This window comes from Rousettus aegyptiacus, unplaced genomic scaffold (genome assembly GCF_014176215.1).
Source record: "Rousettus aegyptiacus isolate mRouAeg1 unplaced genomic scaffold, mRouAeg1.p scaffold_m13_p_4, whole genome shotgun sequence".
In the NCBI taxonomy this organism is placed as follows: domain Eukaryota; kingdom Metazoa; phylum Chordata; class Mammalia; order Chiroptera; family Pteropodidae; genus Rousettus; species Rousettus aegyptiacus.
Genome location: NW_023416307.1, coordinates 156,622,257 through 156,647,911, shown reverse-complemented (window position 1 = coordinate 156,647,911; position 25,655 = coordinate 156,622,257). Strand labels below are relative to the sequence as shown.

Here is a 25,655-nt window from a genome sequence, read left to right as displayed (position 1 = left end):
ACCTGCCCTCAGCCAGGATTAAAAACAAATGTGAATACAGTGCCGACGCAGCCCAAAGAGCTGAGGGGCTGAGAGCCACCAGCGCAGCAGGACTCTGAGATGTGCCAGTGTGGAAGGATGACGCAGGGCCTTGTGCATGCAGTGGGGAAAGTCTTCCGTCTTTGAGAAAAAACTTGATTAAACCAGGACTCTAAACAGGATTAAAAATCCATCCTCTGACAAAGGCTTTACTGACAAACTTTCCATACAGTTAGTCAAAAAATAAAAAAATACAGAACACAGCAGACAGTATTTCATACACTAGAAATCAACATGACAGGAGTCCCTTCTCATCACTGTAAAAAAAAAAAAATCCCAAAACCTAAGAACTTACTTTTGGTGGGGGACAGGACTTTGGTCCCCCATCAAATGAACCAAAACAACCCAGCAGAGAATTCAAACCAAGGGGGTAAGATGGAGGCGGGGGGCCAGATCTTAACCGCTTTTGTGACAAACGTGGAGCTGGAGAAGACGGGCCTGGGCTAGCCAGTGTCTCTCACTATCACTATCACCATGTGTTCTTCCTCCAGCTTGCCCAGGGTCCTCAGTGCTGACTGGAGGTACTGCTGTGAGAAGTCGCAGGGCGGGAAGGCATACAGCATGCCCGTGCTGTCTCTGCCCTTGGCCCCTCCCACTGGCAGGCTGATCACCCCTGCAGCCTGCTTCTGTTTCAAGTAGGAGACCAGGTTCCTGAGGAGCCGCCTCTGTAGGCCTGGCTCCACCGGGGGCATCCCCTCGGTGCCAGGTCCACTGGGGGTGGCCTGGGTGGCCAGCAGCACTGCGTAGCCGTTGGGGCTTCCCTGCTTGATGCGCCGCGTGACCTCGTCGAGCTTGGGCTGGTCCAGTCGGAGGCGCTGGGCAATCTTCAGCTGAGTCAACTTACTCCCGGAAGTGTGGTCTTTGAGGAGCCCGCTGATCACTCCCTGGTCCCCCTCCAGGATGTGCATAGATGTCGGGAAGCAGCTATTTTTCAACACTAGAAGCCCGTTCCAGCCCAGCTGCAGCGTCTGGGCATATTCCGAAAGGTTCTTGAGCTTTTTGGTCTCGTGTTTTGGCTCCTCGAGAGGCTTGGGCTCAGCCTCAGCGGTCCGATGGTTGCGCTCGCCCTCGCGGGTCTTCTTCCCGTGGGGAGGGTCTGGCGCCTCGTGGTGGTGGTGGTGGCTCCGCTCCTCAGCCCCGTGCCTGCTGTTGCTGAGGGAGTTGCTGCCGGACTCCTTGGTCCCTTCGCTTGAGTGATTTTCCTTGCGGCTGCGTTCAGGGGTGCGGTCGGAGCCGCGATCCGCCTGCTGCCCACCACCCTTGGTCCTGCTCCGTTCCTCGTAAGGGGAGTGCGTTGTCCGCCCGCGGTCACTGGAAAGGCTCCTCCGCTTCCGCCTCTCCTCCCAGGGCTTGGGCAGGCCCCGGTCCCCATCTCCTCCCCAGCGCTCCCCACTCCGGCTGCGCACCGAGCGGCTGTAGCCCTCCAGGCTGTTTCGGCGGTCAGAGCTTTTCCCGGGGCTGGCCCAGTCCCCTTCCAGAAAGGTCCGGTCTCTGTCCGAGTACAGGAGGTGTGGGGGGGTCCTATCCCGCACCCGCAGGTCAGCATCCAGGTTTCGGTGCCGGGTGTACCCATCGGGGAGAAGCTCATAATGCACAGGGAGGGGGGAGGGCTGGTACTGCTGGGGGTACCGAGTCTCCTCCGCTTTGGCAAAATCCACGCGCAGCCTGCGGTCTGGACCACCCAAGGGAAAGCCCCTCATTTTAGCGCAGGCGGCCTGGGCTGCGTCCAAGCTCTCGTACTGGATGTAGGCAAAGCTGTCTCCTTTGACGTGATCGATGGTCCGAATACTCCCAAAGCGGTCAAACTCCCGGGCGAGAGCCGCCAGCGAGGTGTTGGGTCCCAGGCCACCCACCCAGAGGCGGGTGGTGGGGTTGGCTTTGCCATAGCCGATCTTAATGGGGTTGCGGCCAATCACCCGACCCGACATGGCCACCTTGGCCCTGTGAGCCATGTCCAGGTTCTGGAACTTGAGGAAGGCATATGCGCCGCCCTGACCACGGGCAGGTCTCTTGATGACCACCTCCTCAATGATGCCGTACTTCTCGAAGGCCCGTCGCAGCTCCACCTCCGACACGCTGTGGTCCAGGTTCCCGATGAAGAGGTTGCGCGTGGCCCGCTGGTCGTCCTCCGGCATCAGGTCCTCCTCGCACACGGCTGGGTAGCCATAGGGGCGCCCCCGGTCGTCGTACAGCCCGTAGTAGTCCAGGGCCCGCTCCCGCGACAGTCCCACGGCGGCGGCGGCGGCAGCATCCAGGGCAAAGGCTGCAGCGGCATGCCGGGCGCGGGGCTCCCGCAGTGGCGGCGCGGCCACGGGCGAAAGCGAGCGCTGCTTGTACTGGTAGCCGCCGTGCAGCGGCAGGTAGCCGAGCGGGTCGGCGGGCGCGGGCGGCCCCGGGGGTGGCGTGGAGGCGGCGGCGCTGCTGCTGCTGCTGCGCCGGCTGCTCCCGCCGCCGCCGCCGCGCAGGTACACGGGCTCCACCTTGAGCGGCCGGTCATACAGCAGCAGCTGGCGGGCCAGGGCGTGCTGGCGGGCCTCGCGCGCGTCCTGCGGGTGCCGGAAGTTCACGTAGGCCACGCGGCCCAGCTCAGGCGTGTGCGACAGGCGCAAGCTGATCTCGCCGAAGCGCTTGAACTGGTGGAAGAGCCGGTCCTCCAGGTGCTCGGCGGGCAGCGCGGGGCTCAGGCTGCTGATGAGCAGCGTCTTGTACTCGGGCGCGGCCGCCGACGAGCCGGGCCCCGCGGGCTCGGCCCCGGGCGGCGGCGGAGGTGGCGGTAGTGGAGACGCGCGGGGCGAAGAGCCTGAAGCGCCCGGGTCCCCCGAGGCCTTGCCGCCGCGTCCCCCGCCGCCGGCGCCTGAGCCCGAGGAACGGCCGCTGCTCGCACGATGATTCGCGTCCCCGGCGCCGCGGCCGTCCCGATGCCCACCCCCGCCGCCCCCGCTACCGCGGGGTTTGTCGCGGGTCCGCGTTGGAACGGGGTGCTTGGCGCCGCCCGAGGCCTTGTGCGCCGCCCGCCGCCCGCCCGCCTCAGCCTCCCGTTCGCGCTCCCGCGGCCGCTTGGCTGACGATGACGAGCCGCGCCCGCTCGGGCTCGAGTCTCGCTCGCTCTGCCTCTTCATGGCGCCGGCGCGGCGGGCAGGCGGGCGGCCCGCAGGCCCCTCACAGCGGCGGCGGCGGCGGCCGGGGAGGCAGCGCCCCCGGCGCCGCCATCTTGGACAAAAGGACTCGGCGCCGCGGCGGGGCGGGAGCGGAGCCTTGGGGCTGAGCGTCGCGTTATTAGGCTGCGCCCGCCGGCCCGTGATGGGCGGGGCGAGAGCTGCGCCGGGCGCACGTCACCGGACTGCGCCGCCCCGAGCCACGTGACCCCCGGCCGGCGAGCGAGCGCAGCCGGAACGGTGGACTCTGGCGCCACCGTGTGGACAGCGTGGCCGAGGTCCGCGGCTACGCAGAGATCAGAGTCCTAGCGAGAGCCGGGCTGGCTCACGCCACCCCAAGGCCCTAGCACCTGTGGGCGCCCGGTTCGCGCCTTTACCGAGCGGCCCCTTTACGTAACACCACTCGTCCCCTCCACGGCATCTCTTGACGGCGCTCTGGGATTGACAACCCCAGGGACTGGAGCCCGCTGCTCCCTAAGCCGCGTCCAGGCCCCACGAACCACATCCCGGATATCCTTTAAGTTCAGCTTCACCTGCAGCGGTCCCCTGAAAGCCCGCGAGGGCCGTGGCTCTGCGTGCGCAGGGCAACACCTGTGTAGGCTCAGGCCCAGAAACCCAATCCCACGAACCTGCAGTTCACGGCGTGAGAACAGGCTTCTTGGCGCCAGTGGGCTGCAAAGGCAGGACCACGGAGGCAAGGGCCAGAGGCCAAACCCAGTCGTCGCACAAATGCCACTTACCTTTCGCTGAGCAGGGCCCTCCTGTCCACCTCCAGGGTCAGGACCTCTTCTCCCAGATGAAGTGAGGTGAGCCAGAGAGAGTTGTTGGGGCCGCGGCAGAACCTGACCCAGCGCAGCTACAGAAATTGTGGGGAGGTGAAAGGTGCGCCAGTCCGCCCCTCCTCCCACAGGGCAGGCGCAGGGCAGGCGCAGGGCAGGCGCAGGGCAGGCGCAGGGCAGGCGCAGGGCGGGCGCAGGGCAGGCGCAGGGCAGCCCCAGGTGCTAGGGGAAAGGCCTTAGAAGCAACACCTGTAACACTGCAACACGCCTGAAAGCTGCCTCCAGAGTTAACCCCTTCATCACCATGGCCATCGGCCCTCGGGTGGGTAGTTGGACTTTTTTCCCTATTCAGTGTGGCCTGGCGGACACAGAAGCCAGAACACAGACTTAGGGTGTTAAGCTGAGGCAGTTCCGTCCTCTAGGACTTCTGGCTCCTGCTGTGGATTTTCCCAGCACCTTTCACAGGCTCAGGACACTGTCCTATCTTAACAGCCTGCCTAATTCCTCCACTTAGGGAAGCTTTGGCCTGGGAAGTGACTCAACCTTCTTGCCTTCCTCAGACGTGGTGCTGCGAGTATCTCTGTGGGCCGGCTGCCGCCGAGCATACTGGACTCCATGGCAGGCTGAGAAGACCCCTTCCAGCAACTGAATTTAGGAACTGCACAGATAAAGTGGTCTGAGGGAAGAGCGATTCTTTGGGCAGCGTAGCTTCTTTGTCCTTCCCTGCAGGGGTCTCCGTGGGCCAGAGGAGCAAGTGTTTGTGTGCGGCTGCAGCTCATGCCCCCAACTGGGTTTGCAAGCACCAACCACACAGAGGGCAACTAAACCAGACTCTGGGGCACTTTGGGGACAAGCCCTGAGGACAACTGTTAGACTTACATGGGTAAACAAAACCAAAGGCAAAAGGGAGTCTCTCACTTGCTTCGTCCAAACCGACTCCTGTCAGTCTTGCAAACTCCAGTCAGGCATTGGAGGCTTGGGACAGACATGAGACCACAAGCCCAGTGAGCAAGCAGACGGCTAGATCTGAAGTGTTTGGTGGAATCCAGCCAGGCCAAGATCGTCTTTAGAAACGTGACAGTACTGAACGTGCGCAGTCACTGGTCACCAGCCACCACAGAAAGCCACGCTACACCGCCCTTGGTCCTGCTCACAATGAGCCCAGACGTAAGCTACTCTTGTGCATCACGCTTAGTCTCGTGTCTCGCAAGCTGTGCGGCCTCGAGCCCCTCGCATGGGGAACACGGTCAAGCCCGGCCTCCTCTGGGGCTCCCCTCCAGCCCTGCACAACCAACCCCACAGGCCTCGGCCTGTGTCCACCCTGGAATCTCCAGCACTGGTGATCGAGGCACAAAGGTGACTGTACCTGGAAACTCTTTGTACACCGGGAAGCATGTACCAGTGGTTTATTCCTGATTTTCATCAGGAGTAAAACCCTATTTCAGTATTCACTTTAATTTGCCAAGGACAGCTAGAAATTTTCTTCCTTTAATAAAAAAATCCCAGACACACTTTGAAGTCCTAGAGAAAACCAGCAACGGAAGGAATTGGATCCCCCCACGGGGGCGCTGGAGAGCCAGCATCATCAGGAAAGCTCCAGGCTTCACACCTGACATTGTCAGGAACCTGCTTAAAAAATAAATTACAAAACGCTGTTTGGGGAAGACAGCTCAACTGTTTTTTTTTTTTTCCCTCGGGTGCAGTAGGGACCAGCAGACTACAAATCAGTCCGTGAACTGGCTGCCTTGGGGGCATATTTAGGCATCAGTTCGTTAATCTTCCGGATGTAGTCAGACTTTTCGGCACAGCCTTTGCACGTTTCCCCCCAGTCGTCCAGGATCTTCTTCAGCTCTTTAACTCGGAGCTTCTTCAGGTCCACTGTGCTCAGGTCGATCTGCTTGTCTGGAGGAGAGAGCAGGAGAGTGACCAGTGGGGTGGGGGTGGCCACGGACCCCAACAGTTCCAGGATGGATCACCCTACACAGTCAACCACCCCTTAAATATGCAGCCCTCCTAGAGAGACAATTCCAGACCACGGAGTGTCAGTGCCTGACTGCCTCCAAGAGGGGGAACTGGCCCCGGCCCCTTCACCAGGAAGGTGGGTCACGTGCTGACAGAGTCCATCACGGACACACAGTGTTGCCAGGGACAAGGTGGAAGTCCCATGATCCTCACAGGAGGAACCTCACAGGACTGTGGCTCCCAGTCCTTAAGTGCCTCTTAAACAGTCATGGTAGAGGTCACGTCACTACAGAATGACAGCTCCAGAGTGACAGGGCAGATGGCTCCCCCAACTCCAATTTCCCAATGAGGCTCTGGTCAGGCCCAAGTCAGGACCACACTCTCCATGGCCACTCGTAACTGCAGAGAGCCCGTGAGCCAAAGGCACCTCCCCGGGGCCACGCCAGGACGACCGTCCTGAGAAGAGCAGGCAAACACGAGCCTTTGGACACTCATCACAATAAATGTTGGTGCCACTTTTCTAGACAAGGACAGCGATTCCTGGCCCTTTCTCTTTTCCACCAGAGGCCCACTCGGCAGGGGGCGCTGTGGTGCCCTCAACTCCCAGCCTGCCCTTTGGGATGCTGCACTTCTCGAAATAATAACAGTCACTGGGACTTCAGAGCCTGCGGCCGGGACAGGCCTATTAAACCCAAGGGACGTCAGACCACATCCCTGCTCTGCCCCAAGTCGGATGTTCCCAACTTTGCCCAAACAGCCAGCTCTTCGCGGATCTGCAAGGCCCTCTGGAACCCGCCCAGCCACCTGTCATGCCGCTGGCTGCCTCTGCACTGCTGTTTCCTCGGCCTGAAATGCTCTTCCATCAGCCGAACCCTTGGCTGGTCCCCACCTCTTTCAAAGTTTGCCGACTTGTCGCCTCCTCAAAGAGACCTATTCTGAACCCCACTCCCTCCGTTTAGCGCCATCTGCCACGACTCACGCGCCACGGCTTTCGCTCGTGCCCACTGCCCAGGTAGAAAGCAAGCCCCGCAGAGCCTGAGCATCGCGGGGGCCGTGCTTGTGAAGCGAGGCGTGGCCACTCACCGTATTTCAGCTCACAGATCTGGCTGTCCTTCTTCTTGAGTTTCTCGCAGATCTTCTCCACAGGGATGTGGTGGGCCAGGGGCTTCGACACCTCATTGATGATCTTGGTGGCCGCATCGTCTGTGGCCCCAATGTAGTAGCACTGAAGCAAGAAAGGACAATGGCCTTCAGGAGGTGCCACTTGAGAGCTGTCTCCTCCAAAACATACCGACGTCTCGAAACGTCTCTGCTGGGCCTCACTTTCCCAGGCCCCGCGTCTGTCACGGCGGCGGATGCAGGCGGTGTAGGCCCCGAGCGCGTGACACACGCCCGACCTGGCCAGCCCTGTGCGTGCTGTCATTCGTCCTCGCACTCGCCAAGCTTGTTGTTCTGGCCTCGGGGCACTCACCTGGGATGCTCTTCTCCCGCCACAGTGATGACCCTTCCTCAGAAAGTCCTGACCACGCTGCACCTGCCTGCCTCTCCGCTTCGCCGTCCTGGTCGGCCTCCTTTGTGACACCCCATCCCACTGGACCATGACTGTCTGACTGTCACTTCTCTCCTGATATTCCCAGTGCCTGGCACAGAACGGGTCCCTAACTGATACTAACAGAATAAAAAAAAAGAATAATAAAAAAAAATCACGGCTGCAGTCACTCCGGCCTCCAGCACAGACGGCTGGGCAGGGCCTTTTATCCAGTCTGTGAAGCAGAGGGTTCGACAGCAGCCAGGGCCAGCTGGGGAGGGTCACGCTACTCACCAACCGGTTCTCTTTGCCTCTTGCTTCGCGGCAGAACTTTACAAGTTCTTTTTCAATAGAGGCTGGTGAGAATGTGACATCTCTGTCTTTGAGGTCCTGGTAAAATCTTCCCAGATAAGAAACACAAACTGGAAGAGAAGAGAGATACACAGCAATCACAAGGCTGCACCCCAAACCACCAAGAGGAAACTCGGCCACGAATCCTAATAGGAGATATGAAGAAAGGTGAGTTTTCCATCACGGCTTTTCTCCGGTGCCCACAGGTGGAGATCGCAGCTCCTGGGTGCTGGGGTCCCCTGAAGCACCGGGCCATAAGCATCACCCAAAGCCCCACAGACGGCTCGTCCCTGCTTCTTCCGTAAAGTTTAAGCCGAGACTGATCGTGTCCTTGAAATGGACTCACTGTGGCCTCATAAACAGACAAACTGGAGGCCGAAGAGAAAAACGATCCAAATGCTGCTCATTTCCAAATACAATACCGAACTCTGAGGTGCAGCCTCGCAACCCCACCAGACCCAGCGCGGTGCCCACGCCGGTGCCCTCGGGGCTCCCGGGCCAGGCCACTCCCGAGAGCCTCTGCCCAGCGATGAGGAAGGACAAAAGCTCCAGCCTTATCTCAGCATCAGGCCAAGTTTTCAGCACGATCTAGGTCCAACTGCTCGTCAGGCCCATGTTTTCCAGGCCCGACGTCTGCCCCTCCTGGGGCGGATCCCGCTGGGACCGGCCGCCACCGCCCCCGTCCATTCCAGCCCCGGCTCCTCGGCGGTTCCATCACCCCGCCGCACCTTCGCAGTCGCCCGGCCGCAGCGCCCGGCCGCCAGGCAGCACGCTCAGAGCCAGCGCCACCGCCAGCCCGTGCGTGGCCCACATCCTCCACCTCCTCCGCCGCCGCCGCCGCCACCGCCGGACTGAGCCTCGCCCGCCGCGCTGCGCTGCCTGCCGGCCAGCCGCGCGCCGTGTCTTCCCATTGGCAGGCGTCCCCTGCGCCCTCCCACACGGCGCGCTCCCATTGGTCCACGTGCGCAAGAGCCCAGACGGGCGGCTCCACGCTGCTCTTTCTCATTGGCTGGCGGCGTCGCCCGCCCTCGGCCCTAGACAGCTGTCGGCCTCTGATTGAAGAAGATCCGGCCGCAGCGGCGGAAGCGGCTCGGCCACCATGTTGGGTTAGGGCAGTGACTGGGACCAAGGCTGTGTGCCGCGGGCTCAAGTGGGGCTTGGCCACTGTCCCGCGGGTGCTGAGCTGTCTCGACTGCTCCTGTTCTGGACACAACGCCCGCCCAGGAGACCCCGCGGATCACCCCGCCCAGGGCCACCGCTAGAGACGGTCAGGGACTCTGGGCTCAGCCGCGACTCAGCAGGGCAGGCAGGGAGGCGCCGGCAAGGTTTCGAGGGATTTTTCCTTTTTTTTTTTCACCGTCACGTGGGCCGGGGAACCAGCCTTTGCAGAGTGTCTGCGGAGGCTCCGGTGCCTGCGAGACTTGCTACCCGTGACCGGATGGCCCCACAGCCCGGACGCCCACTGCTTGAACCCCGGGCGACCCAAGGCCGCTGTGCGCGAGCTGACAACTCGGCCAGAGGATCAGCCCTAGGAAGGGCTCATCTCTGGGTGCCACCCTAGACCTCGGAAGCGCCCGGCCGCCCAGGGCGGGGTGCCGTGGCTAGCGATCGGAGCATGCTGCCTGGCATTGGGTCGGGAGGGGGGTTTCCAGGTCTAGAGGGGTTCGCCATGTCTTCACAAGCTCCAGAAGCCTGACTGATGTGGCTGGCCCGCCGCCTCCTGCGTCCCAGCTGAGCCCTCACTCTCCTGGCTCCCGGGGAACGGGCGGGGGGCTCCGGAATAGTGTGCCGGCGGTCAGAGGACAAGCTTCGGCGCTTTCCTCTTCGGCTGCCCTCCTTTCAAGTGCAAAGCTTGGTTATCTGTCCTTGGGGGCAGGAAGTGGGAAAAGTTGGCTGTGCTCAGTGCAGAAAGATTTCTCTGGGGTAAAAGGGCTTGGAGCCCAGCGACAAGGGGCGGAGAGGGGAACTTGTGCTGCTCCCATTCAGTGAATTCAGTGGGTCAGTATCAGGTATTCGTCTTTAATTCACATCACAGCAATCAAGGGAGTGGGGAAGGGGGAAACCAAGTGGCAGATATTTACATCTAAAAGTCACATACTTGTTGGATTTAGAACATGCTACCACAATATATACAGTAAAATACCTCTTGGGACACTAGTACAAATTTTTTTCTTTTAACTTTGCTTTCTGGTACAGGTAAGATCATTTTTGAACCACTTTTTTTTTTTAACATAAATACACAAAACAAATGGTTAGAAGTTTTCTTATTTTAAATAAGCACAGAATGCCAGAGGTTAAAAACACATTTATAGGGCTGAATACCAATTGGACATCACACTCTATACATTTTTTGCTCAAATTCCTGTACAAATACACAGCATTCAAATAGATATTTACAAGTAAGCTTGAAAGAATGAAAATCAGTATTTCACAATCTTTTCAGAGGATTCTCATCTCTGGCCTCCTGCTTCCTCTCAGACTGGCTGATTCTCCAACAAAAGGAATTTGGAATCTGTTCTTTTCATCTAGTTGGAAAATGGAGAGCGAAAACACAACCTGGCCCTCCTTGCCTAACAGCAGGCTCGAAGAACCCACACCGCTCTCCTCGCCCTTCCGTGCCACCAGGTGGAGAAGGTAGATGTTCTTATGTGATGACTGCCTTGTCCAGGGATTGAGGTTCAGAAGTGCCCCCGAATCTAAAGATGCCCTCCTACCTAAGAATCCTATCCACAGCTAGCCCCCAACCCTCTAACACTTGTGAACACCAGTGGGCCAGGCCTGTGCCCGGAGGTCGGGGCTACCATGACTGACCCGCTCTGCCTCTCGTCATTCTTACAGTACCGGGAATGATCCACACTGGCACTAAATACCCCCAGATGCCCTGACGGTAATGTGGTCCTCCATCTTTCCTCATAGGTTACTTGCTGGCAGTCCTGTTAAACAGCTGGTATTTACAAGAGAGAAACACCTTGACCATGGCCTCGTCTGTTTGGAAAGAAGGGCTCTGGGGAAGGGGTGGGGAGCTCAGGGCCAGGGCCTGACCATGGAGGTCAGACAGGCCGCCAGTCAGGGAGAACACACCTGCTCAACAGGGAGAAGACAGCCTTATGACCATCGAAGTTGTGAACTCAAGCAAAAGAAGTCTGTGAAGTAACCTAGAAACACCCTGGTAAAATCTTATCACCTCCCCACCCTGTCCCCCCAATAAGAAACCAAGAGGAAAATCAGTGCCCTGACCTGGAAGATCCCTACAAAGTCTCCACTGCGCTCTGCCCAACAGACCGGGGTGGCTGGAGAAACTGCCCTCCTGTCCGCGCTGAACCCTGAGTGGTGTTCCCCACGGCCTGGGGCAGGGGCCCTGCGCCTGGCCACTCGGGAGAGGATAATTCAGCCTGCGTGGTTCTCCGCTTCTGGAAGTTGCTTCCCGCTCTGCTTACCCAGGAGCTCGCTGAACCTGACCATGAGTCCTCAGGGCCTGGAAACCTGGCTGGGCAGCCAACCCCGCCGCTCAGAGGTAGTGCTGAAAATCCCTGATTCGGGCGCTGGGTGGCGCATTCTGGCCACTTCTGAAACGTCAGGATTTCCGGCTCCTGCCACACCTCTGCCTCGCTTGACCAGCTCATCTCTCAACACGTGGCCTCCTGGGCCTTGGGAAGGAAGGTGGCGAGGGTTGTCCCTCTGGCTCCACATGCCCACTTGAGCCCAAGGATGGGACGTAATCTCTGCAGATCCCTTCGCCGAGGGGGCTCCGTTGGGGCATGAGGGGTACCAAGTGGGAAGGAACAAATGGTCAGACGTGGGAGCGACGGAGGGGAAAATCCGAGACAGACAGAGCTGGCGGCAGGACTGGCCGGTGGAAGCCTGGCAGTGTGCCCGGGCATGCAGTCGGGCCAGGTCACGTGCCTGAGCGGGCAGGTGGGCCCAGCCAGCCCCTCAGTTGCATATTCCTGGACAAAAGAGTGGGCAGGTGGGCAGGCATTTGTGCAAAAACGGCTCACGGCCCCCTTGTTCGCCTGTGACATGTAGTCCACGTGGTCCACACAATCCCTGAATACAACCATGAGCTCTTCTGTCCACACAGCGAGAGAAGAGGTCCCTAGTGCAATTTCCATTCTGTGCATCTCGTCCCTGGAGGGCGGGCCCGGCTCCTCCCCCAGACCCTGCCGAGCTGCAAAGCGGTTCTTTCTGTGCAACATCTCCATCTAGCTCCACGTGGTCTGGAACTGCAGGAGGAAAAAAGCATCTACTGCACAAAGGAAAAAGGAAAACGCATAGAAACGGAAACGAATGAAATGAAGAGAAGCCACACCCCTCATGCTGCTGCGGCCTCTGCGTGGCAGCGCGCAAGTTCACGGCAGTGGAACGCAGACTCGGGGGCTCTCTCCTGAGCGCCAGGCCTTCTGGCTCCCCGGGGGCGACCAGCTTTTCAGACCTGCAACGGATGGGCCAGCTGCTCGCTGAGGACGGTGTCCCGCCGCCTCCCTGCCCCTCACTGCTCCCCTCGGCCGTGCTCCCAGGACGTGCGGGCCTGCTCTTCCTTGGCGCTCCCGGGAGGCAGTGAGGCCTTGCGGTGCAGGCCGCGGGGCCTGTCGGCCTCTTCGCGCAGCAGCATGGCCTCCTCGTGCTCCAGGGCCGGCAGGCGGGGGTGGTAGGGCTTGGGCGGCAGCGCGGGTGGGTCCATGGGGTCCTGAGGGATGACACATCCCGGGGCTGAGTGGCTTCGGCAGGGCTGGACCTTGATGGAGTCCAGGACGGCGGACTCGGAGAGGCTGTAGTGGACAGGGAGGTAGGGGGCCTCGAGGTCTCCGTCGGCATTCCAGGCCTGGTTTGGCATGGAGTCCATGGTGTCGGTGCGAGGCGGGGCCTCTGAGGAGTGCCCAAAGTTACTCTCACTCAAGGAGGACACGCCGCTGCTGGCGCTGCCGGACAGCGTGGAGTTGCTGCCATCCAGGCCCGACTGGGGGCTGGTGGGGGAGGCCGGGATAGGGTGGAGAGGGGACTGCAAAAGAAAGCGTGCGCGAGTTAGGGTCCCTCTCCCTGGGCAGACGGCGCTGGCCGTGGGGCCAGAAGACATTGGTGCGCGTTCCCGGAGCCCTCGGTGACAGCGTGTCTTGATTCCTCAGCGGCAGCCTCCCACCCTGGCTCTCTCCTGCTCCAAGCCTGCGGGGCCCAGAGTCACCCGCATTCGTGGGCTAAAGCATGGCCCCGCCCTGGCCGTTGGCTTGTGTCCCCTGAAGCAAGGTGCCAGGCCGCTGGCTGTGGTCTGGGGTGTGACAGGGGGGCTGGGTCAGCAGGCCAGCTGGGGAGGCCAGAAAGTTGGCCACGGGTCAGAAGAGGCCTTTCTGCTGCTAAAATCTGTGGCGGGGTCAGTCTCTCCCGCTTTGCTTCGGCGCCTGGCGCTTCTTGCCCTGACCAGACTCCAGCTTCCGCCGCTCTGTGTTCTCCCGCAGGACTGGCTCTTCGCCTCCCAAGCGGGGCCGTCCGCAGAGCCCCAGCCCCCTCTGCTCGTTGCCCTTGCACTCTGGGAGCGTGAGGCTGTGTCCGGGACCCGTCTCCCCCCGAACCCCCCACACACACTGGGTTCTGCACTCCAAGCCAGCGCAGTGGCCTCGGTCAGGCTACGCTGTCTGGCCAGGGGGCAGGGCCGGGCCCCAGGGCTCTAGCGTAGATGAGCCAACTCGTCTCACAGCCTGGGGCTGGGGCTTCAGCACCTTACCTTGCGCAGGGTCCTGGCGGGGAGCGCCGGGGGCGTGTCACCCAGGGGGTGGTGGAAGGCGTCGAAGTGTAGGGAGTAATGACCTGCAAAGGGAACAGAACCACAGCCTCAGCTGGGGCCGCTCCGGCCTGACACCGGCCCGTCCTACTGGGCCAACTGGGCAGAGGTGGGAAGAGTTTCCTGGCCCCCTCGGCACTGGAGGCCACAGAAAAACCTCTCTTCGCTGACGCTCTCCAGAACGCGGGCTGCTGCAGTAAAGGCCCGCGCCACACGGTGTCCGAGCCCGTGGCGCAGGCTGCAGGCTGCGGGGCGGCGGGTCTCCGGCCCGCCGGGGGCGACGGCAGTCCCGCTGTCTTCAGCTGGCCTGGCAGACGGCCTCACCGAGCTCCCTGCATCCTCGGGAGCCTCGGTGGCCCCGGAGCCCAGCAGGATCCTTCCCGTGATGGGAGAGTTTCTCTTCGGCCGAGGCTGCCTGGGGACAGGAGTCCCCATCTTCTCGGCCTGGGGGGCAGCCGCCCTCGCCCCTGCGCAGAGCTGGAGTCCGGGGACTATTTGGGGGGCCCGCTGGCGGTCTTCTTACCATGCGGCAGGCTCCAGGGAGGCACTGGGGGGGCCGGGGTGCGCCCCACGTGGGGCTCGCGGGCTGCGCTACCCAGGCTCCAGGTGCTGGGGCCACCGGCACCGCTGAAGGTGCAAACAGATGGCATGAGGGCGTTCCTTCCCGAGGCGCCCGCCGGGAGAAGCCCATCCCGCAGTCCCGGGCTCCTCCGGCCACGCACTATGCACCCAGCACATGTGGGACTGGTCTGCCGGCCCTGGGACAAAAAGTATTGGCCAAGCGAGACACTGTGGCCCTTAGGAAGGAGTGGCCAGGGACTGAAGCCGCTTAAGAAGATGGCCGCAGAGCGAACTGATGTCTGAAGAGCACTTAGGATGAGGCCAGCCGAGAGAAAGCGCGGCGAGCAGCGAGCACCTGCAGCCTCCGGGGTTTGCTAGGAGGAGAAGAGAGAACAGAGGAGTGGGCAGAGGGGCGCGGAACAGGCCAAGACCGCGGGGCGGGGCAGAGCCGGCTCCTCCTAGGCCGGCGCGTGGCCGGGGCCGGTCCCCTGACTTGGCCCCGCGAAGGGCCTGTGTAGCGACAAGCTTCGCCGTTCCCGTCCCTTCGGCGCCCGCCAGCTGGGGGTGGGTCGCACGGCGCTTCTCTGGGCCAGGGCTGGTGTCCGCAGTGCCTGCCGGGGGACGTGTGTGAAGCCCGGGAGTGGTGGCCGAGTCCACCTGGACCAGCCGCTTCCTGGGGGCAGGCTGGGCCGCGCAGCCCGTGGGCGCTTTAGGGAACGTGGAGAGCCCTGTTCCTGGCACCTGCGTGCCATGGATGTAGGGCGGAGTGGGCCCTGGACGGCGGGAGGAACCCAGCGCCAGAATGCCAGCCCCTCGGCCGTGGCTGGGCGAGTGGCTTCGCAGGAGGGGAGGGCAGAGGAGGAATGGCTGGACCTCCGGCGGAGGATGCCACTGAGGAGCAGCAGGGGACATGCGCATCCTGCTGGCCAGCTCCTCCTGGAGAACGTTTCCACTGAGGAGAAACATGCCCTTTCTCTGAGGGAGCCAGCCAAGCGCCTCTCCCTTTCAGGCTGTCGGCAGCAGAGAGGAGGTCACAGTCCAGGGGGCCTGCTCCCTGGCTCCCTTAGTGAAAGGCGGTCTCAGCGACAGCGCGCCTGACGGGGCTGGGGTTCGGGGTCTTCCTGCTCCGGTACTAAGCAGGCGATGCCAGGGCCTAATGGGGCCTGAGGAGCTCTGGGAGGGAAGGAGTTGGAGCTTAGCCTTCAAGGAGGGTGTGGCCAAGAGGGGCGGGCCCCAGGTGGTCCAGAGACAAGGTGATGTCCAGTCTCTTCTTCCTGTCGGTCAGGAAACGGTGTGGGCTTGCAGCTCAACCTAGAGCCCCACTGTGCACACACCTCAGGCCTGAGGAGGACCGCTGTCGCTGGGATGGGTGATGGCTGGTGGCAGGAGGGAGGGTATGGCAGTGACGGGGTGGCCAGGCACTCAAGTGACGCCTGGACGGGGGACAGAATCCTGAATCTGATAAACACCACAAGGCCCTCTCAGAGGATCTGGTGGCCCCGAGAACAGGACAGGCCCGTCCCCACATAGGCTCTCCCCGAGGTGCAGCACGAGCTTCCTAGTTGGTCCTCAGCCCTGACGCTCCCTCTCTGCAAAAGGAAAACTTTTGTCTCCATAAAAAGCCACCACATTTCACGGAAGCAGGAGCCTGGAGCTGGGTCTGGGCAGCTTCCCCAGAGGGTTCCGACAGCCCAGAATCTCACGCGCACACCTAGGCGTCAGAGGAATTGAGGGGTCACACGAGTCCACTCGCAGGGGCCCGAAGGAACTCGCGGCCAGGAAGGTGGCGGTGGCTGACAAGGGTTGACCGCCCCAGCCGCTCCGCAGGACCAGAAGCCAATGCACTCGCCCCGACGTGGGTGAGCAGTGATGCCGGTGGGCCAGGGCCCCGGGGCCCGTGGGAAATCTAAGGGGGAGTGACTTCTCCTAGAAGAGGGGCACTCCCACGGTGGCCCCGTTCCTCTCTGTGTCACCAGCAGTCCAGCACTGGCCCGAGGGCCCCAGTGCACAGTCCGTAGCCCCAAGGGCAGCCTTGCTGGGTCTGGGAATCACTGCCTGGTAAAGAAAGATATCTGCAAGTGAGCAGTGGAGTCCTCACGGGACTCAGGATCCTGGTGACAAGCATGTACAGCTCCGGCCCTGGAGGGCCCGGGCAGGGACTTGGGGAGTGATCACTCTGGCCTGTGTTCCCACCGGGCGGGAGCTGGCCTTGCGGCGTAGACATGCTTGCTCTGGGCTCAGCCTCTTGTGTGACGACCTGCTCTCCCCATGCCTTGGGAAGGTGCGTCCAGCCTCTTGCTACAGCCTGGTCCGAGGCCCGAAGCTCTTCCGCATCTAGCCACTCAGCCATTTGTTCCCTGAGCCCATCGGTGCTCTTGACTGGTTCTGACATTGTTCCACATCTCAGGTGAAGAAAAGCCACTGTGGATTCTGGCCCTCGAGGCCAAAGGGGTACTCTGATTTGGGGTCCAGGTGCGGGGCTCCAGGTAAGCTGCAGGTTTTGGGGATGTGCAGCCTTGAGGCGAGGACAGCATCTTCAGCCAGAATCTCCATGTCCTTCGTGGTGGGGCACCCAGGGCTGGCGCCCACCGGGCACTGAGGCTGTGGACCCGGTGTCTGGTGCCCTTAGAGAGGACACAGGCCTGTCCCCGTGATGAGTGAGGGAGGAACAATGACAGTGGGGGACAGCAGACAGCATTTGATGAGATGCAATGACAAACAATGACATCTTCGAAGGGACGTGTTCTGATGGGATGGCGGGGCGTATCGTTGGGGACCGAGTGTGCCAGAACTTCCGAGGGATGGAGGAGAGGGGAGGGGAGCCCACAGAGAGATGAGGGGGCGTGGAGCCAGGTTCTGTGCCGCAGACGGGCTCAGCAGAGTCCCCTGCGTGTGACAGCTAACTCGGGCCTTCACGTCTGGGGCGCTGGGCCAGGGCCACGTGGGCCTGAGCCTGGCTCCCCCATCAGCTGCTGGAGCAGCACACAGAGCAGAAGTCCACCGTCTACGCAGCCTCTGTTCTAGGGGCTTCCCGGGCTCATGGTGTAGTTGATGGGCCGGCAACGCGCAAGACGGACTCCACGGCCGCTGGCCAGAGTGGCTACAGGGGACTGGACTCCCTCGGGGTACCCGGGCTCCCCTTGGAGAGGACTGTCCCTGGGAAATTCACTTTGCTACCGCCTGTCGGGGCAACGAGGAGCGGGCCCTGCGGGCCCACGCTGAGAGGGATCCAAGGGGATACGGGCCTGCCGAATGTGGAGGTGCCCAGGACAGTGGTTACCCTCGGTTAGCACACAGCGGCCTGAGTTTCCAGAAGGGTAGGCTCGGGGCAGGTGGCCGCACGGGCCTCTCTGAGGTGAGCACTGGGGAGGGAGGGACACAAACCGACATGATCCCAACCTTAGCGCCGAGCCAGGCGTGGGATAAATGGTGAGCACAGGACTTGGTCAGGACCCTGGACAGAGACAGGCCTGGGGTGTGGCTTGGCCTTGGCCAACCAGTTGTCAGGGACAAAGAGTCAGACGCTCAGTCAGATGAGGACACACAGGGGAGGCCACCTGGGAAGGGGAACAATACCTTTTTCAGCCACAGAGAGATTGGGGTCACTGCAGGGTTTGCAGGCTCCGACCACTTGCTGGAACAGGGCTCGCTGGAAATTTGGCAGCTGAGCGGAAGGAAAACATCGAAGAGGGTGAAAACGACCCGGAACGGGGTGGGGGCGGGGGGGGGTGGGGGCGGGGAAGTGCTGCGGGCCATGGGAGCCGGGACATCCCAGTCAGGCTGGAATCAAAGCCCTGGCATGGCTTCTGCGGAGGACGCCAGGCCGGCCGCGGGAGGGCTGCCCGGTGCCGTCCGGCCCCGAGTGCCGCCCCGCGCAGTGCCCGACGCCGCGCCCCCCAGTGTCCGGGCTGTGTCGTGCGTGGCCAAGGAAAAGGGCGCAGGCGCCTGAGGGCACCTAACTGCATCCTTGTGTCCTGCCAGGGAGACACGCTGGCAGAAAGGGTTCAGGGACCCCTTTCGCCCGCGTGCTGGCGAGTTTAGCCCCACAGGCCCATGTTGGCACTGAGGGTGGGGAAGGGCAGCGCTCCAGCCTAGAGTCACAGACCGGACCTGCGGTTTTGGGGGGCGGCTGCCAAGCAGACCTGCGCCCTCCACCTGGCAGGGCTGACCAGGTACAGGGAGGTACCACGGAGAAACTCCTGGCCCTCTGGGACCAGGTGACAGTTGCTTAGAGGTGACTTTCACGAACTCTGATGGAAGGACAGGGAAGATTAGGTAGGGGGAGGGCTTCCTCCGTGGAGCATCTGTCCAAAGCCCCGGCAGGATATTTGGAGAGCTGTGTAAATGGTGTGCAGAGCGGTCTTCGCGGGTACTGAGGGGCTTCGGGTGGATGGACAGGAGGCCAGTGAGGCTGCCCTTCACCCACGCAGGGAGGACAGCACCCTCTGCTTCCTCTGCTGCCCTTTTGGAACAGGAAAGGACCAATTTCCTCTCCCAGACTCTAGGGATGCGTTCAAGAGGCTGAAGGGCAGACGGCCACACAAGCAATGGTGGTTCCAACCCTGCCGCCATCTACCCTCCCTGCACCCTGGGTGGCTGGTCCTCCGGTTCACTGCGGTCCCCATCCAGGAGCCCGGCGGCCTTCTGAGGGTCTTACAGCAGAACGAGGAAGGCCTAGCAAGCGCAGTGGGGGACGCCTAGGCCAACAGACTGGCGGCGGGGGACAGTTGGTGGGCAGCACGTGCTACCTGTCCATTCTCCAGGATGGCCGCTGGATACATGGCACTGCTCGGACGGTCCCGGTGCGCGGGCAGCAGCAACATCATTTCCCGGGCGTGGCGGTACTTATCTGGCAGAGAGGGAGAGCCTGTAACCAAGTGAGAACAATCACGCACAGGTGACAAGCCACGAACGGAGCATCCTTGGGGCCAGGGAACCAGGGCAGGTGTCCCCTCGCGGCTGGGCCAGGACGGACGCGGCAAGCACAAGAGGAGTGGAGCAGAGTCTGATGGAGAGATGGCGCTGGGGCCGCGCCTCGCGTCCCGCCGAGGCGGGAATGCTGGGCGAGGCGGGCCCACTGAAGGGCGCCCTCTCCATGCTCAGAGGCGGGCTGCACGTCTGGAGCCCCCGCACCCAGCACCCTCGGGAGATGGGTGTGGCCTGGATGCGGGGGGGGGGGCCTCTCGGGGGCTTCGACATGGTTACAGGCCACCTTTCGATGGAGCCGTCACACAAAGACAGACACGAGGCCGACACAGCGGCATGGCCTTCACTCGACGCCCCGTGTCTCCACGCACTTACCTTCTGCAGACACCGCGGGCCTTCCCCAGCCGGCCCCAGCACCGCCCCCTGGAGGTCCTCGCCGCCCCGGTCCCAGGCCACCAGCGTCTGGCCCCTGCCCTCCTGGCCGGAGCCAGACTGGGTGGGCGCCCAGGGCCCTGCACCAAGTGGCTCTCCAGGGCCTCTTACTCTGAGACTTGCCCTTTGGGGGAACTCGGGGTCCTGGGACTAGTCTGGGAGTCGTCGGGCTTTAACCCAGGCTCTTGTGTTAACTCGGTTTATGCTCTTCTCTCGTGAGGCCTCCACAGTGACCCCCTCTGGCCTACGGGGCTGTTACAGAGGCCAGACCACTTCAGATGTGGTGTGGCCAGTCCCCACTGATGCACGCCATCGCCGTAGGCTCCGGAACCTGTCCACCCACGGTCCTCGAGGGGACCTCCCATAGAAGTAGTGGGTAACTTGCTGGCTTCCCTCAGGAACGGGTAACTTGGAAGGCCCTCCAACTGTGCACCACCAGTGCCAGACGCCAGCCTGTCCACAGAAACTAGTGGGGTCTCCTGCACCCCTCACAGGGGGTCACCTGGACCCCAGTGCCCACTGGGAGCCTCTGGCCGGCCCAAGTGGTTGAAAACCCTCTCCGCGGGTGCTCTCGGTGAGGCTGGAGCGCTGAGACCAGCCCACAGAGGGGGTCCCTCTGGGAGCTGAACCCGCCGCCCTGGCGGTTCTGTGTCCCTGACACCCAGGGTCTCCGGGGCCGGCCTTCGTGTGTGCGGTGGAGGCACCACGGGGCCATGCCTGAGGAGGTCTGCAGCAGGCCTGCCCCAGCAGTCTCTGGAAAATTCCTTTCGTATTCATTTTAGTCCAAGAAGATGAGGCTCAAATACCTTAAGAAACCGGTATGATAAAAACCTATAATGTAATTATTTCTGGAGACTTCTTCCAAGACGGTCTGAGCAATCCTATTTGGAGAACCCCAGGGCTGGCTTTAAGATCTGGTCTTAAAAACGTCCATCATTGATAAAGGAATGAGTGAAGTATGCTTTTGGGAAAAGCTAGGCTTAAATTGTTACTGTTTGGCGGTTTTTTTCTGATTTCAGTGTTTTGTTACAGAATTAGTGCTCTGAGGCTATCTCGAGAAGATGGCTGTGTGGAGAAAAAAGAAGAGAGCCTAGTCCCACTGATTTCTGTGGCGCCTCTCCAGCAGGGAAGTTCCCAAACCCTGCGGCCACAGTGTGACAGAAAGGCACACAGCATCCCTGCACCGACCCGGCCACAGCAGACTCCCGCCCACCATGCGCTGCTCACCGGGCCAGGGCTGGAGCGCCGCACGCTGCCCTTCCAGGCTGGCCGGGGGCCCTGCCCTCACGGAGCTCGCGGCCTGGCTCACTCGACATCCTGATACACACGGTGGCGGGGGAGGAGGGGCTGGGGAGGAGGGCAGCAGCCTGCAGGCCCAGGGGTGCCACTGAGGGTGTGTGTCTGTGTTGTGGAGGCCCCTGTGGTGCTAATCCGGAGGGGTGCTCTGTGCCGCCACTCACTCCCTCCCACTGCCCTCTGCCCTGGGCAGCCAATCCCATGGCAGGAGACTGATGGCTGCTTTTCAAGAAAACATTGACACTGTTTTTAAACGGACACAAGGACTTTCGTTTCACAGGACATCAGAACTGCTTGGGCTGTAGTCTGGTAAAGCCAGGGAGGCTAAGCCCCAGCACAGCTGGGTTACTCAGAGAGGTTCAGCCACAATCCCTACATTTCCTAGGTCCTGATCAGTCCTTGACCATCAGGGGGAGCTGCCGACCTGCAAGAGTTTGTGCCTTGCAGGCGGTTGAGCCTGAAGGTTTCCAAAGCAACGTGGACCGCAGCAGAGAGTGTCAGCCGGCATGGCGAGGAAGGCCACTGGCGTCACGGCCACTCCCGGGAGTGGGGGAAGAGACTCCAATGTGGAGGACACCTGCTTCACGAAAGGCTTCCTCTCACCCATAGCCCCCCACACCAACCCCAAGCGAGGGGCCCGCCCTTCCCTCTGTCCCCCCAGTGCCTCCGCCGCCATGCTCGCCGCAGCCTTCCTCTATGATGCGGCCGCCCAGAATAACTTCCCGCTCCTTCTCAATCGCCCTGTCCTTATCACCATCCTCTACTTTGGGCCCAATTCTATTTAACCATTTTGTTTACTTCTGTGCTTGATGTCTACTCAGGAAGGAAAGGGACCTCTATCAGCCTCTCTCTACAAGGTGTTCTGGAATTTGGCCCTTGTCATAGCTTGTCCCTAGAGACGGTGACTATGAATGCCTTGCCTCCCAAAACGCACGAGCCACTTCTCCCACAAAGCGGAGTCTCGCTCCCCACCCTGGTGCCTGGGCTGGCCTTAGTGACTCGACTAGCCGATAGAATGCGCCAAAAAGGACATGCTGAGGCTTCCAGGCTGGGCAATAAGCAGCCCTGCAGCTTCTGCCGGGGGCTCTTGGAGTCTTTCTTTGGGGGAATCATCAGCATGCTGTGAGAGCCTAAGCCACTCAGAAAGGCCGTAGGTAGGACTCAGGCTGACAGCCTCTCAACTGGCACCATGTGACAGAACCACCTTGGATGTCCGGCCTCGTCGAGCCTTTAGATGATCCCAGCCCCAACCGCCATCCGGCTGCCAGCTGATGAGAGGCTACAGCGAAGTGCTGGGTGACCCCTGTCAACCCAGTGGACCGCGGGCCACGGCAACGAAGGGCTGGTTTAAACTGGGGGTGATTTATTATGTGGCAATAGCTAGCCAAGGCATCGGAGAGAAGGAGCGGTTACCTCCAAACAGGGACAAAACTGCTTCTCTGTTCAACTCTGGTGGCAGAAGAGCCACGCAGATCCCTCACTGAGCCCTTGGAAAAGCGCGACGCATGAACAGATCAGCCAGCGGTTAGCTGGAAGGACAAGGTGGGGACAGCCAGCCTGCGAGGTCCCTGACGGGGTCTCTGCTCTCTCCAGGGCACAGCCTAGAAGCGTCCTAACCATGTCAGAGGGGAATTGAGCTAAGCCGTCCATCTTCTGCGGCCTTCTGTTTTTATCAACGGTCATGGTTTAGAGATTCACCTTCAGCAAGAATACGCGGATATGGACTTACACGTGTTCAGGTTAGGGAAAAGAACCACGCGATTCATTACAAACCGTTTCCGCAGCCCTGTTCAGGGCCGTTTACTCTAGGACACTGCAAGTGCTGCCCCCGCGGCAGCGTCCGCGGCTGACCTCACAGGGTTTCCTTCCGGTTACGCCTACAGCCATCTCTTGTAACACGAATCTTTAAAACACAAATCCCTGTTTCTTCTTCATGCATACAGAGCCTTTACACGTTGGCAAATTTCCAACAAGCACCCGCTGGCTGGTTCATCGTTTTCTCTAATCCTAGCAGAGTCGGCTCCAAATGCTTCCCGAGGGCCACGGTCGGTGCTGGGAAGGCGACCGCCGCCGTGGAGCGGGCAGCAGACCGAGAGCTGGCGCGCGTGAGAACCTGTGCTTCAAACTCCGTTCGGCCATCAACTGGCTGGACGGCCTCAAGCCCCTCTCCCTGGCCCTGTCTCCCCCACCGGAAGTGAGGGGTTGGGCGGAACCTTCCAGCGAGTCTGTGCCTGGGCCGCAGCGACCTCGCCCGCCGCCCGCTGAGGCTCTCCCCGTGGGCTCCCGCCCATCGCGCGCCCCGTTCCCCCCATCACTCCGCTGAGGTTTTTTTCTTAATGACCGTCCATGTCACCAGCGGGTGCTGTTTCTCTTTGTCTCCATAACGATCGATCGGAACAAAGAGACCTCATCCCTCTGAAGCCTGGAAGCAGCCGCCAGCGGCCGGCTGGCAAGCGCCGAGCACTCTCTTCCGCTGCAATCCTGCTCGGCCAACCCCGGCTGCGCTCGGTCTCAGGGGCCACAGCTAATTTCCACCCCACTGCACATGTTTCTATCTGAAAGAACAGAATCAAACCTCACTGCAGGAACCGGGATCAGAATGTGGAAAAGACGCTGGCTCTCAGAGAACAACGTTTAGCCAACTGCATTAGAAAGTAAGCAAAATCTGGCAAAGTAAATAGCTTTTTACAGAGCCTCCTCTCCTGATTAAGCCTTTCCTGACCAAACAGGTTTTTTCAGTTGTTGCTATTGTTTAGAATAACGTTTTCCAGGGTTAATGTTAGCTTTCAAATTTAATTTTAATACTTTGCCATGATGCTTGATACCTCAAGACAAGACTCACTTTTGCCTTAACTTTAATCTTTATTCTTGCGAACATTTCAGTGGAAAAGAACTGAGCCTTCCCCTAGGCTGTGCCCTCCTGCTGCGGGGGAGGGGTGACCACTGGCGACCCTGGCGCCAGTATAGCTGTGACCACGGCTCAGAACAGGGCCTGACGCCAGCCTGAGAGAGGCCTGGAGGCAGAGGCCCCGAGCCCTTGCTGCTGAGAGCACAGGTGAGCACGCGCTAAGTCACAGGGCTGCTTTCAAAGACAGAGCCGCACACGACAGGACAAGCGGGGCCCACAAGGCCCTTTCTTGTCCCTTCTGCAAGCAGCGTCCTGTGTCCTTACCTCGGGCACTGGAAGGGGCAGAGGTAATCATCTGGGACGGTGCCGAGTGAGTGGAACTCAGGCTGGAGGAAGAAGGGCTTGCCTGGGACGAGGACAGAACAGAGACGTTCGTGACTGAGCCCTGGTACCTGGGGTTGGGATACGCGAGCTGCAAAGGGAGAGAAATCGGCAGGACAGAGGTCTGAATGGCCAGGGCTGTAGGACTGGCCTGGACTCGGCTTCTTCACGCCATGCGGTGCCCAGACCTGGCATCCGAGGCTGTACTCTGGGTCCTGATGGAGGCCAGGCTAACAATGGCCGGCACTGAAGGTCGCCCGCACCACCCACGGAGCGGGGCTGCGGGATTCTGGCGGGGGTGCCCATGGAGGGGGCAGGACTTCGCCATCAGAACCGCCAGGCTGGAGGGCAACGAGGCAGAGGGTGTTTCCCACGGGACCTGTGGGAGCGGCCAGCACTGAAGCTGGGTTTCTTCCTTGGGCGATGTGGCCTGGGGGCTGCGGCCTGTGTGCGGGGGAGGCGGTGTCACTGCAGCTTTGGGGGTTCAGCGTTTAGCAACTGGAGAACTAGGCGGGGGCGCCGACCCTCAGAGCAGACCAGCCCGCGGAGAGGTGCGTCCTCCAGGGGCGGTGTCCCGGCCCACTCTCCTGGGGCAGCTCCGATACCTGCATGTGGTGGTACAGGTCCTCGGGGGCCTCGCCCACGGAGCTGTCGCCCAGCAGCACCACGTTTCCCGCTTCGCTGGACGCGTGTGAGGACAGAGAGGACGACGAATGGCGGCCTGTGCCCATCAGGTTCACGGGGCTGGGACAGAGCGGGAGACAGGCAGGGGTCAGGGCTGCAGCGGGGCTTCCGCCGCTGACCCTCGTCTCCATCGGGGGCCTGGGGACGTCCCGGACGCCCCCTGCTGCTCAGGGCCCTGGTCCGGGAGGGCTGACGGCCGGCTGGCGCAGCCTCTACCTGGAGCTGGCTGCGGCCACTCAGTCTGATGACATCAGCCCTTTCTTAGGCAGGAGCAATGAAAGAGATACTGAAGTGGGCATGGATCCGAGGTCCCCCTGCTATGGACGTTAACCTGAGCCAGCGCCCACCCTCTGCTGGGACCTGCTCCTTGGTTGGGGTGTCTTCCCGGCAGGAGGAAGCTGCCGGAACAGCCAGCCGTGGACTGCCTCCAGGCTCCCTTCCACACCCGTGGCCGCAGGCCTGCCGGCAGCCCTCCTCACCCGCGCGCCCCTCCTCAGTGGCTGAGTGCCTGCTCTGCGCTGATTTGCTGCTCACACCGGAACAGAAAGCCAAGCGCGGGGCCCCCGCCTGGCCTGGCCTCCCTGTTCTAGGGCCTTGAGCATCTTCGGCAGAGCGCGGGCCAAAACTCCTGGGTTCGGGGCAGCCACACCTCGATGTCCCCAGCACTGTGCTGTTCTCTTCCAAAAAACCAACTGGTGATCCTCATTCCTCCTGGGATCAGGGCCAAAGGCCTGAATGAACGAGGCCCATTCGGAGCTGGTCCTGGCTCCCAACACCCCTCCTGGCGGGCTCCTGCCCTTCAGCCCCTTGGCCCTGCTTGCGGTGCTCACCGGGGCGGCGCGTTCGCACCCCGAGGCCTCTGCACGTGTCGCTTTGCCTGGATCTTGCTCCGTCACCTTCC

At 61.4% G+C, this 25,655-nt stretch overlaps 3 protein-coding genes and 1 long non-coding RNA gene across 11 annotated transcripts in view; 1 reads left to right on the top strand and 3 right to left on the bottom strand.

Annotated features, from left to right (window-relative positions):
• Positions 1-195: 195 nt before the first annotated feature.
• Positions 196-3,313, bottom strand: RBM15B (RNA binding motif protein 15B). The gene has a single exon (XM_016133145.2). It carries the CDS (start codon positions 3,195-3,197, stop codon positions 522-524), a length of 2,676 nt encoding a protein of 891 aa, XP_015988631.2. The 5' UTR covers positions 3,198-3,313; the 3' UTR covers positions 196-521.
• A 2,151-nt stretch (positions 3,314-5,464) lies between these two features.
• MANF (mesencephalic astrocyte derived neurotrophic factor) lies at positions 5,465-8,728 on the bottom strand. The gene is made up of 4 exons (XM_016133204.2): positions 8,582-8,728; positions 7,797-7,924; positions 7,058-7,199; positions 5,465-5,914 (listed from the first exon to the last, which is right to left on the bottom strand). Exons 1-4 carry the CDS (start codon positions 8,664-8,666, stop codon positions 5,730-5,732), a joined length of 540 nt encoding a protein of 179 aa, XP_015988690.1. The 5' UTR covers positions 8,667-8,728; the 3' UTR covers positions 5,465-5,729.
• A 208-nt stretch (positions 8,729-8,936) lies between these two features.
• LOC107504139 lies at positions 8,937-17,239 on the top strand. Its single transcript, XR_001595390.2, has 2 exons — positions 8,937-10,487; positions 10,770-17,239. It is a non-coding gene; the product is annotated as an uncharacterized LOC107504139 (long non-coding RNA).
• The window catches only part of DOCK3 (dedicator of cytokinesis 3), a 290,877-nt gene continuing 277,552 nt past the window's right edge, over positions 12,331-25,655 (bottom strand). For 5 of the 8 annotated variants that reach the window (XM_036218582.1, XM_036218584.1, XM_036218585.1 and 2 more), the window contains 6 exons: positions 24,676-24,814; positions 24,014-24,161; positions 18,936-19,054; positions 17,764-17,851; positions 13,570-13,652; positions 12,331-12,852 (listed from right to left, as the gene is read on the bottom strand). In XM_036218582.1, the coding sequence (XP_036074475.1) occupies positions 12,343-12,852; positions 13,570-13,652; positions 17,764-17,851; positions 18,936-19,054; positions 24,014-24,161; positions 24,676-24,814 (1,087 nt within the window). In that variant the 3' untranslated portion in view covers positions 12,331-12,342. The remainder of the gene's footprint in view (positions 12,853-13,569; positions 13,653-17,763; positions 17,852-18,935; positions 19,055-24,013; positions 24,162-24,675; positions 24,815-25,655) is intronic. The other 3 variants (XM_036218583.1, XM_036218586.1, XM_036218587.1) reach the window with 3 other exon arrangements.

Excerpts from the sequence above, each read along its gene's own strand:
- MANF (XM_016133204.2), bottom strand. The coding sequence starts at position 8,666 with ATGTGGGCCACGCACGGGCTGGCGGTGGCGCTGGCTCTGAGCGTGCTG. Across the intron at positions 7,200-7,796 it reads GAGGCAAAGAGAACCGGTTG|TGCTACTACATTGGGGCCAC; the intron begins GTGAGTAGCGTG and ends TTCTTGCTTCAG. Across the intron at positions 5,915-7,057 it reads GATCTGTGAGCTGAAATACG|ACAAGCAGATCGACCTGAGC; the intron begins GTGAGTGGCCAC and ends TCTCTCCTCCAG.
- RBM15B (XM_016133145.2), bottom strand. The coding sequence starts at position 3,197 with ATGAAGAGGCAGAGCGAGCGAGACTCGAGCCCGAGCGGGCGCGGCTCG.